Source organism: Temnothorax curvispinosus, unplaced genomic scaffold (genome assembly GCF_003070985.1).
Source record: "Temnothorax curvispinosus isolate PA1 unplaced genomic scaffold, ASM307098v1 QBEX01004775.1, whole genome shotgun sequence".
NCBI lineage: Eukaryota > Metazoa > Arthropoda > Insecta > Hymenoptera > Formicidae > Temnothorax > Temnothorax curvispinosus.
Window position 1 is genome coordinate 1080014 of NW_020214555.1, and position 16847 is coordinate 1096860.

The window sequence follows — 16847 nt, forward strand, 5'->3', positions numbered from 1 at the left end:
GGGAATTTTACTACTCCAACCGGACCTGTGTTTCAAGTTTGACAAATTTAGTCGGCGCGAAGTCAAGGTTGGAAGATATGTAAAATAGAGATAAAAATAAAAACTTTTGCGCATTATTTACCGCGCCTGGTTCTTAGTTAGCCCGTTTTTTATATTCGTGCGAATTTCCATTGGAACCTATACTTTGAATTTTAAAACGTAGACACCATACAACGCGCTCGTCGGAGGAAGTAAAGGGGCACGGCTTTCTCTGTACTCTGTGCGATTCATTATTCCGAATGTGTTTTTTTTTGCCTTTACAGGATTAAATTTAATCGCGTGCGATATATAGGTCACGTTTTGTGCAACGCCGTTCATTCGTGTCGCCATGGGTGTGTCGAGGTTCGCATGCGACGCAAACCGGAGCATTACGCACCGTAAACGTAGAATCGCGATGATCTATCCTCTCATCCCCCTCCCGCGCAACGTCATCGTCATCGTCGGTCCAGCTACCCTCGCAGCCCCCTCCCGGTGCTCGTTACTCCTGGGCTCTTCGTATCCGCTCGGATTGAACGAGTACGGCGCGATTACTCTATCTAGTGTTGCCTCCGGAGCACTCTACGGTGAACCCAGCCTCGCCTCATCGAACTGTGCGTCGTTCGACATCGGCGCAGGATACTCGCGGACGCGTTCGCCAGTGTCAATGACCTCGTATCCTGGACGAGGCTATAAGCCAGGACACGATAATCGCGAAGCAATGCTTGAACAGTAGAGCCGACGTTCACCGAGGAGAATTCCCGGATGCCGAGATAAAGAAAAATTTGAGCAGACACTTGAGGAAAGTGTATGAAAATTCGGAGGAAAGAATTCAAATTGTCTCGGCGCGAAATTCGGGAACGAAGGAGAGAATGATCGAAACGTACATTTACGGCGTGAGAGTGACGCATGCCGATTGAACTCGAAGGTGGTGGTCTGATATATACTCGATGAATGGGTGATGATAGATGTATCGGTATCGTTATCGCGGAGTGTGACCTATCGCCAGCGCGTTTCCGCCAGCGCGTCCTCACGTCCGTTAATGCAATATAAGTAAAGTGAAAAAAAAACGCGAGTCAGAGATCGGAACGTAAGAAATCGCGATGAGTCGCGCCGCGAAGTTCTACAAGCTGCTGGCAGTCGTCCTCTGCTACGAAGGTAAAGAATTTCAAAATTTCGGAGAGACCGTTATCGCGCGAAGATCACCTCTTTTGCGTTTACTCGAAATACAGGGACAAAAACATTTTTAGAAAAAAAAAGAACCAATTTCAGTCTAGAGGAACTTAGAATTTCAGACCGTATAACAGCCGCAGACGGCACAATTTGCTGATTGCCATTTAGTGCGAAGCGAAGACGGACTAAATTCGAGACTGTCGCCGAGAGAGTAATTAAATAAGAGAACTTTGTTTATTCGGTCAAATGCAATCGGTCGCCGCCGGCCCTGTTTGTGGCACGGGGGGAGAACAGATAACACAACAACGTATCATTTTGTTAACGCGCTCGATCGTCACGCATAATCCGGCGGAAAATTACGCAATCTCTCCGGAAATTAGTCCCAATGTGTAATATCACTTTACACGCGACGTCTTCTCACAGGGCATTTATCTACAACGTTACGCCGCGCCGCCGCGCCGCCGGATTGCGTAGATCGATATAAAATCGGTCGCGATTTTTTTTTCCCTGAAACGTGACCTTTCATATCGCCGGTTTTTCAGCCTGCAGCTACAGCTTAATGCTGGATGAGGATAAGGAACCGAATTACCTTACTGCCGGGGTGGGAGAATACGCGGTATTTAATTGCGATCTTGACTTTCCGCACGAGACGCCGATTCCATATCTTCTTCAATGGAACCGCGATGTAAGTATAATCCGAAACTCGTAACTTATCATACGACAACCCATGTTTATTCAGCAGAAATATTTTAATATCATTATGAAAAATGCTCGTCTCTCTTTTCCTCCGTCTCTCTTGCATTACTGATCTGAATGACTACCGTCATTAATTATTTATCAAGTTTGTAAATTAATATAATCTAGTAAAAACGATACATATATTCATGAGATAGATGCTATTGAATAATATAACAATGCAAAATAGTACTATATGTTGGGTGATTCAGATAATATTCAACGCCTTGGATTTTACCTTGGATTTTACCTTGGACCAAATGTACACGTATTTATTATGCAAGTATTTATTAAGTAATTGTAAAAGCTACAAGCTACAATGCAGACACGCGATATCCGATATGATATCCGATGCGATGCATTGGCAGGTTTAGAAAAATCAATTTTATCTCAGAATGTAAGACGTATATATTTGACTTTGATATAGAAAAATAGCAATTCTTTTTAATCTTTTGCGCTGGAATAACATGCGTAGCACGTTGATTGATTTGTTTAGAAGGAATTGTGTAGCACGTTGTCAGTTTTGCTACAGTTTTATTTACATTATTACCAAATAAATACGAATTATATAAATAATAAAATAAGTTATTGAGTGATATTTTTCACAATAAACTAAAAACAGCAAGATTTTATGCAGAGCTCGAGGCGACGCGATTCACTTAAACGATGTACGCATATAATGAGATACCGCACGTAACAACGGTAATATGACATGCGATTGACTGATTGACGATTAAAGAGCGTTAAAGCAGGTTGTTAGTCGCCACTTCTAATTCGCATATAGACGTGCTCGCGCGTACTCGTCGTCTTCCTGTGCGAAGACGCGGAGAAAAAAGTATCCAAGGTAGGGTGGGTTATTCGATTTCTTCGAAAATACATCCGATATTCTGCCGACACGACAATCTATCTGGATGTGGATTTCCGTGTCTTCTCGATTTCAGTAGACACATAATACGCGAGAGAAGCTAACAGCATCGAGAATCGTGATAAAAATGACGATATCTTCGCGTATTGGCGAGCTAGAAAAGAACAGAGTTTCGGCCAGTTAAAGGAGAGTAGCGATAGATGCTTAACAATTTATGGAATATTGACGAAACTCTTCGGGGGGAAAAGGTATCGATTCTGGTAAATAGTAAAGTGGCGAAGCGATGAATTTGTCGGAGTGCGAGACCGCGCGCTCTCGCGGATGTCGCCATTCGACGTGGCCGTACGACGGAAACGGATTTTGCACGTGGCTATCGCGGAATCAAGTGGAACTCAGCTCTGATTGGTCTCTGATGCATGCGTATGCAAAACAGGTGCTCCTTCCCTCTTCGTCTGTCCGCCGTGGTAATTGGAGTACGGGACGCAAGGCTGCATTATATTTAGTCACGTTCAGTCTGCGACGAGGGGACCGACCAGTGGGTCACTGTTAATGCATTGTCAGATGATTAGAAGCGATTAACGCCATTTTCCCGCTCCCGTAGACGAGACGTATCCTCCTTTCGAGGATTTTCGGCCCCGCCGTTGATGAATGTAGGTGTTGCTGACCGACGACGGCGCGGGCGGACTAATTAAGACGCCGCATGAGCGATACAACGCGTCCTCGGTCATTACGCCATGATCATCATTAGCGCGCAACCTTGCGCGAATAAAATCGAAATTTAACATTAAACTTCTTCGTTGAATCGCGGGTAGTTTTGTATTCCGCGAAAGGATGACCCAATTAACATAGTTGCAGCCGCTATCAAGTTACGCGGTGTAATTTCCTTGAGACGTAGGTTCGCCTACGTCCGTCGTATGTAAAAATCGGTCATTTAGATAGTCGGATATTCCTTAAGAAAGAGCCGAAAATCAGGTGATTCTTTCTGACGAAGTCATTTATAAATGCTCGCGCAATTTACGAAATCATATGGATTTTGATACTTGAAGACAGCTCAATATAATTTTATTGAGTCTCACTTTTTCCAGAGCCGTTCAGTGTTCACTTGGCACGATGGACAAGTCACGGTGGAACCCACTTACAAAGGCCGCATACATTTGCTGGACGATGCCGGTCATCGCGGATACGGCCAGGGTAGCATAAACCTCACGAATATTCGCGAAAGCGACCAAGGCTGGTACGAGTGCAAGGTGATCTTTCCTAACCGAACGCCGAATTCGAGAAACAATGGCACGTGGTTTCACCTCGCCATTGATGGTAAGTTGTGGTCGCTTGCAAGCCTTTACATTTGCATGCGAATCTTTAAAAATTGCAGCAGAAAAAGAAAACAGATAAAACAGCAGACATTTACTGACGACTAATTTTATGGACTAATTATCGCAAAATTTTCTTTGGAGTGCAAAATGCAATCATTAGCATGTAAATACCAATAATCTATTAATATTATTAAAGCAATTAGTGATGAGATTAAGTATTTTACAAATAGGTTCGAATCTGTTGGCGTAGTTTCGAACTCTTGATCTATGATTACTTCAAAAAATAAAACCAATACACTTCAAGTATACTCAAACTTGAATGAAATGGGTTCGAACTTTCTATGAGTACCTCGAAAAACAAGAGTGTTACTTCCAAATAGACTCGATCCTGGATCAAATACGTTCAAACCTTTTATGAGTTACCTTTACTAGAAATTTAATATCTGAAGCAAATTGTGTGTGTGTATATGTATGCACACAAATATCTCTTTATTACAATTTTACATTATAACATATTCGAATATTATTTGTAACAGATTCGATTCTTTACGATAGAAATTGTTAATAAGTACATTTTGAATCCTGCAGGCACTCATTCTAAAATTCAAAATTAACTAATCGGAATTCGATTACTTCGTACAATGTATAAAATATTATTTCTTATGAATATTACTCGAATCCAAGGAAATAAAACTTGATTATTGGATTTGAATCGGATGTTTAAATGCATACTCAGCAAACACAGAATACACAGTAAAAAATAAAATGTTAATTGTAACATTTTTCGAATGTCCCAGAAAGTCCACTCTAAATTTTAAGTTAAAACAACTCATTCATCGTATGTTACTTGTTGACAAATTAGAAATGTTAATTTATTGACACTATATTTTACATTTATATTTGTTCTTTTAACTTTAAGTATAATGTAAAAATAACTTGTAAAAAATGTCGATATAACATATTTGAATAAACGATAGTTATTTTAACTTAAGAGAAATGTTGTTTTGAACATTTGATTGTAGTAAATTTGATTATTTTGTATGTCAAAGTTTATGATTATTTGAAGATTTACTTTAACTTTTGTTTATGTTAAAATAACTTTAAGGCGTGTTGATTTTTTGAAATAATTATGTTAAAAGAACTCAAAATAATATTCAATTTCTAAATGACATACATAAAGTGTTAAGTTATCACGTTGACATTAATATAACACATAAAAATGTTACGAAAATAATAACATAGCTGTTGTATGTTAATTTTACATTGAAATAATAGTCAAATCTTGGTAACGCAAGAAAATTTTAACATTTGGACGCACGATTTTTTACTGTGTACACCGAGTGCGCAATTTGATAACAAATTGTCGCCAAGATGGCATCAAATTTCGAATCAAATTGCGCACTCGGTGTATTCTGTGTTTGCTGATTGAACTTGATCTCATCCCTAAAAGCAATATATCTAATAAAAATGCAATACAGGAACGTATTAACAGACTTTAATAAGACTAACCAAGATTGAATATTAAACTAGGTCAGCTCAACGGATAAGCTAACCGGGCTTATAGCTGTGAAATTCGCGCTCTAATTTTTTGGCAAGAAGGATGTGAGTCTTCAAACTTAATCGCTCATTTAAGCATCTCCGACGTTCATAACTCTAAAGGCAGGGGAGCCTATCTTGATCAAAGGGTCTTGGTTCTCCTTTCTCACTTGACCTCGTGGGGTTTATTGCACGCAGCGATATTCAGATAAAGTAGTTCTTTGAATTATTATAATTAATCGAATATAGAAGAAAGAAAATATTGTACGAAAATTCCTTCAATCCCGTCGAAATTGAACTCCGGACTCATCGACTACGAAGTCGAATCACTTTCATACAGAGCTACTATCCCAAAATATAAGATAAACGCGATAACTAGTTTCTTCCGATTGTAATTGTATAATACAGTAGATTGTATAAAAATTCAAGAAAATATTGTAAAAAAAATAGAATTTAAAACGTTTTAACAGCTAGATAAGTTATGAGAATTTTGATCGATTATTAGGAGAAAAAATGTATTATTGGGATTTACTATAAAAGCTGTATTGACCATATACGTATCATTTAAACTTAAATCTGTAGATTGTGCTATGCCCCCAATTGGGGAAAACCCTATTTCATTCATTAGCTCTGACGAAATTTCTCATTTTACATTAAACTCTATTACTTGACATGAAAGAAGACTGAGTCACTCGACTAACAGCTTGTTTATCTTGATTCATCGCGAAATCAGTTATTCTTAATTGTGCTCAAATAAATTCAAGGTTTCATTAAAAATTAAACAGTTTCTACAAATATCGCTACAAGACAAAATTATACATTTAAATTACACACTGGATTTGGAAATGTCATGCGTTGATATGGAGCTTATGGTAATAGTACATTATTAACCGATGCTAGTGGGTTTGTCTTAACACGTATAAAAAATGCAGAATTAAGAAATTTGCAAAAAAAAATGCAAATTGGTTGGTTTCGTGCTGTTAATGCTGATACAAAAGCAGTCGACAGTAATTAATAATGAAAAGAATAGGGGAGACCGGGGCTATATGTCCACACTTTAAGCTTTTTTCAAGTTTACTAAAAAACTAATAAAGATAATTGGCTAAAATTTTAATAGTATCAATCTTGCTATTAAAAAGAAACATAATTAAAATCGTTAATCTTTTAACATTTTAAAGAGGCGAATTTTTTAAGTGGGCAAGTCAACCGTAGACAGATAGCCCCATATGCGGGGCTATCTGTCCACATAATAAAAAACACATTATTTATATTAATATTTAGACTAATATTTATATAATATTATTTATTATTAATATATAATATTGAAAAAACTGCCTAGTCGTTGGAGTCAGAGCAGTAGTAGGCACTTTGTGTAGATTTTTTAACAGGATTCCTGCATAGAGCTGACTTTTCTTTATATACGGTGGCATTAAACTGATTTTGAGTTCGTTGCAAAATCAATGTGATGAGTTTCTTTTGTCCCCACAATTCTTTAATTTTTTTTTGTATTTGGAGCCTTTACTTTATCCTCGGCAGCGAAATAAAAAATACTCAATAATTTAAGACAAACTCATGTATTTAACTTGACGTGTATTTTTAAAATAAAAATTTAGTGACGATTCTTGAATCGCAGGATCAAGTAATTGCTCGTAGGTCACTTTTTTGCAGTAGCGAATGAGAGCCCGACCATTTATTCCAAAGTCTAACGCTGATCTTTTCACGAAAAGATTCTTGCTAAATTTTTATTCTTTTAATCGCTCTAAGTATAATTTTACTAGATATGTATACCTTATCCGTCTTAAGGAAAGTCCTTCTTTTGTAGTTACGCAGCATTATCTATTAATAAAAGAACAATCCGTCATTAAAGTGTGGACACATTGCCCCATCAAAAATAGGACAGATAGCCCCGACCACGTTTTTCAGTCTTTAACGTGTTGCCAATTTTAGATTATGCGAAATTAAGATTTGACGCTTCTCACACTTGATAACTATATATTATAATTGATAATATTATGATTTGCTTACTTTAATTTGAGTTAAACTATTGTCGCACAGTTTTTCGACCGTCGAAAAATGTGAATAATTGTTTTCGCTTTTCTTTTAACATAGCGTCTGCGAGAGGCATCGCAAAAAATAAACAACATTTAAATCTCTTACATAGGGCATTTTTTAAATACTTGTTACAATGGTAGAGACATATGTCTCTTAAAATTTGAGATAGCAGTACTGTGGACACATAGTCCCCGTAGACGGATAGCCCCGGTCTCCCCTATATTATAACCCCGCTGCTGCTTACTAACCTGAATCCGGGCAGACTCGTTAAATCGTTTAACCTAGGTGTGTCGCCGTTTCCGACAACTGTTTCAGGTGATACGTTACTTGCAATACCACCTGTCAATAAAACTGCCATGGAAGGCGAAACGGTCTCGTTCGACTGTGTCGCGAAAGGAGAAGGTACAATCGTAAATTGGTTTCGTGAAGGAGTACCGATCCCGGAAATACAAGTACGAATTGAGTTTTTTGCGTTTCTGATTTTATAATGAATCATTTTCGACGTGTCACATAATTTATCGACACTTCGACATTCGTAAATGTATTATTGTGACAGGATCTCAAAAGAAGAGCGTCTACTGGTGCTGATGGAACGCTGGTCATAAAGTCAGCTGCCATGGGCGACCTTGGGGAGTACACGTGCGTGGTGACTGGAGAGACTGGAGATCAACAAAGTGCATCAGCTTTTCTCAATGTTCAATGTAAGCACAGCAGCGCGTGCAATACTATGCATTAAATTTACGTATGATACCATTAAATTTACATCTCTAACGAAAATAATATTAATAATCTATTTTTTTTTCATTTAGATAAGGCGAAAGTAATCTATGCACAGCGGGAAGTCTACCTTCCCTACGGGAAACCAGCCCTCTTGGACTGCCACTTCAGGGCGAATCCGCCACTTACAAATCTCCGTTGGGAGAAGGATGGATTTCTCTTTGATCCTTACAATGTGCAAGGGGTCTTCTATAGGAGGAACGGATCTCTTTACTTTAGTAAAGTCGACGAGACGCACTCGGGAAGTTACAGTTGCACTCCCTACAATGAACTAGGCACCGAAGGGCCTAGCCCTTCGATTACTGTGGTGAGTATTCATCGTCACTGCTTGATGTAGAGAACATGGATTGAATGAGCATGAAAAAGAGATCGATCGACATTAATGCTAACATTGAGAACTGATTAAACTGATTGATTAAACTGTCCGCGACAAGTTAATAACTTTTTTATTCTTCAATTGTAAACCACAGTTTTTTAGAACGAAAGAACTAAGATTTCCTCTTAATGGAGCACGTTAGTTTCTCTGTGTGATTTACAATCAGAGAATAAAAAAAGCGATGAGCACACTTTGTAGTAGACTGGTCAATGTTTTCAAAACAAATCACCGACTGTGTGTGAGATACTCAATACTATTAATTATTACAGATAGTTCAAAGGCCACCGATGTTCACGGTAACACCGCAACACATGTATATGCGAAAGCTAGGCGAGAGTTTGGAAATTCCTTGCGACGCCAGAGACGGCGACGACTCGCATCGACCAACTATCATGTGGTACAAGGTATCCTATTTGTCAATCGCATTAATTATGCGTTATATGGTAAACCAAAAATGATAGAGTATTGCGCCAATATTGATTAATAATGACAAAGAGTTTTATTACGACTCAATTGGCAAATATATAAATACACAAACGCTACGACGTTTCGATCCTTGGTTTGAATCCTTATCAAGCAATCTACTACTACAACTTGAATCCCCTATTTATTTGCCATTTGCAATTTATATATTTGCCAATTGAGTCGTACTAAAACTCTTTATCATTGTTATATGGTAAATTTAATTAGTAATAAAATGGACAACTTTCTTCGACGAAAGGACGGGTCGCCCTTATCGCCCGAGAGAACCATCATAATCGGCGGCAATTTGACGATAGAGAGGATCCAAGAACACGATCGAGGAGTGTACCAATGCGCAGCTAGCAACGAAGCAGCGACGGTCGTCGCGGACACTGAGTTAATGGTGCTGAATGTTCCACCTAGAGCGCCGTACAACTTAAGCGCTAATAGTAGCAATAACGCGGTTACTTTGACTTGGATACCTGGATACGTGAGGCCCAAGATGGAGTACTCAGTATGGTAACATCGCATATGTAATTAACTGTCGCATAATTAAATATGCGTATCTCGCATATATATGTAATTAACTGTTTATGACGCTTATTCGCCGAAGCACCCAATTCTCGAAATTGTCGCGTTTGCTATAAGAATTTTTCATAATTAATTAAGATGAAGCGTATTTTTGATGTAGGTACAGACCCACGGACACGTCGGAATGGAGAACCATGAAAATTCTTTCGAGAAAAATTACGGAAGCGACGGTCAACAATCTTAACGCAGGACGGGAATACGAGTTCATGGTTTTGAGTCAGGATAAACACGGCGATGGGATGTTTAGCAAGGCGCTTCGAATATTCACTCAGCCGAGTAAGATTAATAGTCTGTCACCTCTGTCACGTTTAAGCGTGATGGTGAAATGAAGTAATAAATAATTTATGTTTCCAGCTTCTGTTGATGAGAACTCGGCGTCGGAATACCGTAGTCCGCAAGGTGGGTAAAAGAAATTTAACGACGGACTTTATGTATAGTAAAGCAAAACGCAATTTCTCTCAACGGTCTCTGTACATCGTGTATCTCTTGATAATTATAATTTAATTGAGTGTTTCAAGGCTGTGACACGATTCTGTTTCAGAGATCGAGATCATGGGACCGCCGCGCAACGTGAGAGTTCAAGCAACGGTCGAGGGTTACTTGGTCACTTGGGAACCACCTTTTATGGGCAAGAACCAAGTTAGACTTTACACCGTGAGGTGGTATAGAGGACCATCCGAACATTTGTACGGCAGAGCAGAAACGACAGACACTTATTATCTAGGTAAGCGACTCTTCATCATCATTGCGTAATATAATTATCAATAACTATCGTTAACATTTAAATTGATAATGATAATAATAATTGATATCTACGCTTGATACGATTTCAGTGAAAACTCTGGAGGAAGAGAGCTTCTATACCTTCGAAGTGGCAGCGATGTCTCTTACGGACGACGTTGCAACCAGCGAACGAGTCGGTTTGGAAGTACCCGCTTACCGTCGTAACCGAGCGATTTCCATGGGAATTGTCGCTGGTATAGGTTTTCTAGCGGCCGCACTGGCCGCCGTGTGGTGGGCGAGGAAACGATTCTGCCAGCCGTCTGCCGAGAAGTAGCCGAGCAAACACGTGGGATGCACGTGTGCGTACTCACAAACAAAATAGTTGTTCGTGCGAGTTCGTAATCGATTATAAATATTCATGTCGCTCGCTACGTGCGATCATCAGCGAATGAAGTCGGCTTAGAAAAAAAAGCATGTGTCATCTCTGAAGGCACAATTCCGCAGACGAACTTTTTTTGAAGAGTCAAAGACCTTTTCAGCCCTCACTGACATGGCACAAAAGAACATAAAACAAGAAACAGAGTAATATCTAGTATTATATAGACATATGCGGTGACGGCGAGGAGCGCAGAGACTCTTGGAACGTCCGTTCCAAGCCGATCCTATTTGCCGAGCTGCCGAGCGTTACTACCGAGTGTTCTTGCATCGCTAATTATATCATACTTTGTGTGCCGTTTAACAGCTTTATTAAGTAATTGCACGTTAACAAGTGACTAGATTTCATGCGCGAGAGCTGCAGGTCGTCGACCGGTCGAATGCGAGACCGTGAATTAAAGAGAATTGCATATTATCACGTGTATTCTTTTTCTATTGTATATAAATTATGCCCGCGCGTGCATACATACGTTTTTCACGTATTCTCCATTATTACTCTTACTGATTTTATTCGACGCGTTCATTGTCGTATATGCTTGTACCATCGCAAAAATTGCATATAATAAAAAGAGTGGGAAGCAGCATGTTCTTATGTCAGTCACCTAACAACATCATCGTTTCGCGAATATTACATCTTTCGTATTTATAGATATATCTTTTGCAAATAAACCAAATCGGAAACTTTACTTCGCCAGTAAATAATTAACAATAAAGTTTTTTTTATTTAACCTAACTGACTATCTTCATTAATTATAATTCAAATAGTCGAAACGTCACGACGATTACTAAAAATATAGCTAGTTAGGTCAAATAAAAAAATCTTTATTATTGCTTTAAATTTTTATTATAATACGTATCCAAATCGTTTTCCAGATCGTAGGCAAAGAATTCATATCGTATATGGAGAGATAAAAGTTAAAATAAACAGCCACTGATAACACTTTATCAAAAATGATTTAGCAAAATGTATATTATATTATATTATTAATCGCTTAAAGTTCTCAGTTAGACTCGATTAAATGCCTATATGTCTATTATTTCCCTTTGAGTTTATATATATTGTAGATTTATGGAAATACTAAAAATATATATATAGAGAATTGCTGAGATATATTTGAGCGTAATCGCAACTTCGTGTTATATTCCTCGTTAACAACTTATTTTCGGAAAACGTAGAAAATATATTTACAATCGCCCACGCTTACCTCACTATCGCTTTATTGTTTATTGGATCGTGATGACATAACTGGCATTGTTTACACCACGTGTAAATTCACTACCATCATTGCATTGACACCAAAGGCGCGCGAATTGTTTAGACATAAAATCTGGTAAATTGGCTTGCGGTCGATGCAGGTCTAAGATATCGTTGCACGAGCATGATGAAATACCGGGTGCTCTTGCCAGCAAGCGAACGAGCGAACGTTGACGGGCTTCGTAAGTAGTCCAGCTGATATCCGGTGATCCACGAGGAAAACGATGTTTCTTAGCGCTTGGCGTCGCGCCCGCCGAAAGATAACGACTTCTTCCAGCGGCGAATCGCTGGAAAGGCGCCGTTTACTATATCTCAACATCTCGGGTACTCGCAACCCGTCGCGTCGCGTAAAAGAGTCACGGTCGGTCTCGCTCCGCGTGTACTTGGCGCGAGACACTACCGTGTCTCTTGATATGATAAAAATACGGAGCTCAAATGGATGCTACGAAAGTTGCATGTGCGCGCAGTTATCGAGGACGTAAAGTCGTGAACTGCAAGACCGAAACGATACCTGTCCTCGGAAGACATTTAAAATTATCGCGACAAATCCGTCGACTGCGGTTGCGTACCCTTTCATTTTGAGAGCGTACAATTAGTCAAATGGTCACGCTCTGTTGCGGATCCAGGCATTGGCATTGGCCTTGGCAATATCGCGTTCATGCACACAATCATATAATTATTTTTTAATTCTCTGCTGTTCTTTAAAGATAAATTTTTTTTCACTTCCTGGCATATAAGCTGAAATTAATAAAAATTGATTGATATTGATAAAGATGAATTTTTCTAATAAACTTTTGCACATCTGCAATATACAGGTCGCAAAGAGCAGACATGCAAAAACTCGTTGATCTCATCGCAAAAACAAGTTGTCATTTAATGTGTGCTTAGCATTTTTGTTCCCGTTACTTGGATTTATCAGTTTTACAGTGTCAATATGCAATATATATTGCATATATTTTTCAATATATTGCATAAAATGTACCGTTATATGCAACCTATTTCTCAAAATATACAATACATTGCGTAAAATATGCCGTTTTAAAAAAATTTCAATGTTTGTTACACTTGAAACTAAGATTAATTGTAACGTAACATCTTATTTTCTATGAGCAACAACGTTAGCGTGATAAATTTTACCAGTTAAATTATAACTCTTTTAAGCATATAATACAACAATCACAGATCCGATCATTCCTTTTAGACTAATACTCCCTTGACCCTCTAAGAAATAAATTTTCCGAGGGCAATTGATTAAATTAAAGCCGATGAAAATTATGACGCTCGGAGGTAATGTCCTATTGAATCTAAATGAAGCTAATAGGCATTACATTCAAGTTGTCAGCGTAACGATCGATAAATAGCATGACATAATGTATAATGTATCTATGTGTTAAACTATACTGAAAAGATACTGAACTGTTATTTTCCTTGGGAGCGTAATTTGGACTCAGCATCATATATACTAAATATATCTCCAATTATCGCTCAATTTATCACTAACAATAGTCTGGACGTTTAAAGCTTCTAATAATTGATGATTAAAATACCATTGACATTGACTGCTTGACTGATTAGTATAAAAAAGTATCGTATCACGCTATAAATAACGGTCGAAATATGTAGCAACACGTGAAATTAATCAAGTGTTTGAAAACAATTACAAAAATTTGTGTGAAAGCTTATTGTCTTCTAAATATTCTGTTTTTATATTAAAATAGTATACAGATTAAAAGCATGCAGATATGCAAAAACTCATTTTGTGAACTACCTTCATCTGTCCGCTTTTTTCGAAACATTTAAAATTTATTTTGCCTTCTTCAAAATATTTTAAAATTCAGTTTCACAATTAATTAATATACGAGTGATTTGACATTAATCTAAAAAATATTAATAAAAAATTTCACTTTTAACAACGGGCTCGTTGGAACATTAAATTTGCTCCCATCGGTCGCTTTTCAAATAGGTTTTTTAATCTTCTCAACGCTTACACGCAACTGGTTTTCAAGCCGAATTTCTTTGACGACACCGTTATCGGTCATGACGTCATCGCTAGTTTCATATGAGCGTTACAAAAATTAGTGAATTGTTCTCGTCTGGCCCGACTGCAGCCGGACCGACCTGATTATTTTTGCGGAGGCAATAAACGTCTTTAGGTCGCCGATCGAAATTTAAAGGTTAATCAACGAGACGAGATAAGATGGAAGGAAAGGGGTCTTCGTACGCGCCGATAAACAGCGCGATATGATATGTAACAAGGGTTGAAGGAGAGGTGGTTGCACTTCAGAGGCTTGCTACCTGCCGAGGGTGCGATGATTCTTATACAGGTTGCGTATCGGCAGTCTTGGATTCGCCGTGTCGATGGATCAGCGTGAATCTGCAGACGCTGCATCTGCTGCGCTATACTTATTTGTCTCCACAAACGACTGGGAGACCTAACCGGTAAAACGTGTACCACCTCGTAAAATTATATCTAATGATATCGCAATCTATATAAGAAAAATCTATATATCAAAAAATAGGCTTAAATAAAGACAATGAAAAGATAGCTAGACAGCGATTCTACGGCCGATGGTGAAAGAAAAGTAAATAAGAAAAAAAGATTACGCGTCGTTTGATAATGCTTCTTAAACTTCTTAAAGCGTTTACGCGTTAGACTTCGGCTTCATCTCTCCATACGGTATCTAAAAAAAAGGAGGTCAAGACTATAAACCCCGATAGCACCAATATCCTATAAATATTCATATAACGTCCATGGGCATTCTGGACATAAAATGGACATCCATAGGATATTGTGTGCTGTCTGGGAAGATCGAAAACCGGGCGGGAATGTCTTGGCTGCAAGTGAGTCTGAAAGTGATTACTTAGAGATATTGAGAAGCATGTCCATGGGCAGCCATGGGCGTGTCGGGAGACAATAAATAAATTTCGAGGATAAAAAATCTCTTTGATATATTACATCAGAGCGGTATGTATTCTTTCTATTAGAAGACGTCCTCCAGACGTACGACCTGTATAACTACTCTGCTTTAATTGCCTAACAAAGGCACAAGGATAATTTCTGCTCACGTTCAATTAAATTGTTAATCACAAAATTCATTCATTATTCTTGACTATTAAGTAATTGGTAGTTCCTTTTTAAAATGCACATGTTTTTCCATGATACTGCGATAATACAAGGATATCGACCTGAGTGTGTGTGTTGTGATTTGCGTATCTTCCTACATTAAACAGGTTTTTGTATATAACTAATTTATTGTTGGATGACTATCTTCAACCTGTGAGTTCTAATCATAGATGAGGAAGTGTCGATAAACGGTGCGTACAAACTGCAAAATCGGATTACTTCCATTCGATAAACCACTGACGCGGTTCGACCATGCGACGATAATTTATTCACGTTTATGTAATCATATTTATGCATTGCGATGTAAGAACGAAGGCCAACAACAGTTTGTCTTCGAAGGCCTACCAATAGGGCCTTCCTTCTTATTGGGCTATTCATCATTTTTAAATTTATTGGGCACCTAGTTATAACAGGTCGAGAGTTTCATATTCCTAATGCAAAACCAGTAGTCTACTTGCATATGCAAATCGTACGTTTTGTTCTGTGAAATTTTATTCTGGTTGGCAGATGTCCTCTATTTTTATGTACGTGCATTTGTCTTGAGACGTGAACGCAACCAACACGAAATATGCACTCTCAGAAAAGAATTCTAGATACAATACTATTAGGATCGAAATAGGGCCAATCATATTTAGTATTGAAAGAAGAATATTTTAATCTTAAATAAAGGAATTCTTAAATTAGACTTCTAGAAAAAAGAATATTTTAATCTTAAATAGAGATATTCTTAAATCTAGAATAAAATAATCTTGATGCTATCCCTCTAATTTTCTCAGAATTATTCTAGATTCAAGAATTCCTCTATTTAAGATTAAAATATTCTTCTTTTAATACTAAATATGATTGGCCTTATTTCGATCCTAATAGTATTGTATCTAGAATTCTTTTCTGAGAGTGTGTGACTAATAACACATACTCAGCGGACAAGCGAAAAGTTCAATTTAACACCATTACAGGCTTAATTGATAGGAATGAAGTATGCCACAAAAGTGTGCAAAGAAATTTAACACACATTCCTGACAATTAAACATTTGCCGCAATATAGTCTAAAAATTTCGTAATTTTAATTATTTCTTGTATATATAGGGGAGACCAAAGCGAAGTCGGCCCCGGGGCAAAGTCGTTTTTGCAGTTATCTCGAAATCTGTATGTTGTGTGAACTCGCCATTAATACTGTAAGCGCGGTTTATGGTGCCCACGTGACCAACGGAGTCAAGAAAGCTAAATAATATGTACTGCGTATGCTCGGAGATAATAGAAAACAAAGCCGACAAAAAACAGTACATTTCGTGCAGGCGTAAGGCACACAACGAGTGCGTGCGCTTGTCAGACTCTGTTTTTACATGCTTTAACTGTTAGCGAAAAAGAAAATTGATTTTCTTGAAATTATTTTCCGCTTTCCATTTTTCTATTAA

At 38.0% G+C, this 16847-nt stretch overlaps 1 protein-coding gene across 2 annotated transcripts; it reads left to right on the top strand.

Moving 5' to 3' along the window:
* Positions 1-546: 546 nt before the first annotated feature.
* LOC112454035 (protein borderless) lies at positions 547-11635 on the top strand. Of its 2 annotated transcripts, none has more exons than XM_025015204.1 (12): positions 547-1173; positions 1731-1873; positions 3874-4102; positions 7975-8141; positions 8246-8390; positions 8499-8773; positions 9112-9246; positions 9564-9823; positions 9996-10171; positions 10250-10294; positions 10437-10619; positions 10729-11635. In XM_025015204.1, exons 1-12 carry the CDS (start codon positions 1119-1121, stop codon positions 10950-10952), a joined length of 2037 nt encoding a protein of 678 aa, XP_024870972.1. In that variant the 5' UTR covers positions 547-1118; the 3' UTR covers positions 10953-11635. The 2 variants fall into 2 exon arrangements, with proteins under 2 accessions (XP_024870972.1, XP_024870973.1); XM_025015205.1 differs by having other exon boundaries at positions 8005-8141.
* The last annotated feature ends 5212 nt before the right edge of the window (positions 11636-16847 follow it).

What these genes read in the sequence shown, in the direction of transcription:
- LOC112454035 (XM_025015204.1), top strand. Translation starts at nt 1,119, where the DNA reads ATGAGTCGCGCCGCGAAGTTCTACAAGCTGCTGGCAGTCGTCCTCTGC. An exon ending in GTTTCACCTCGCCATTGATG is followed by an intron (nt 4,103 to 7,974) that starts GTAAGTTGTGGT and finishes CGTTTAACCTAG; the next exon opens with GTGTGTCGCCGTTTCCGACA. An exon ending in GGAATACCGTAGTCCGCAAG is followed by an intron (nt 10,295 to 10,436) that starts GTGGGTAAAAGA and finishes ATTCTGTTTCAG; the next exon opens with AGATCGAGATCATGGGACCG.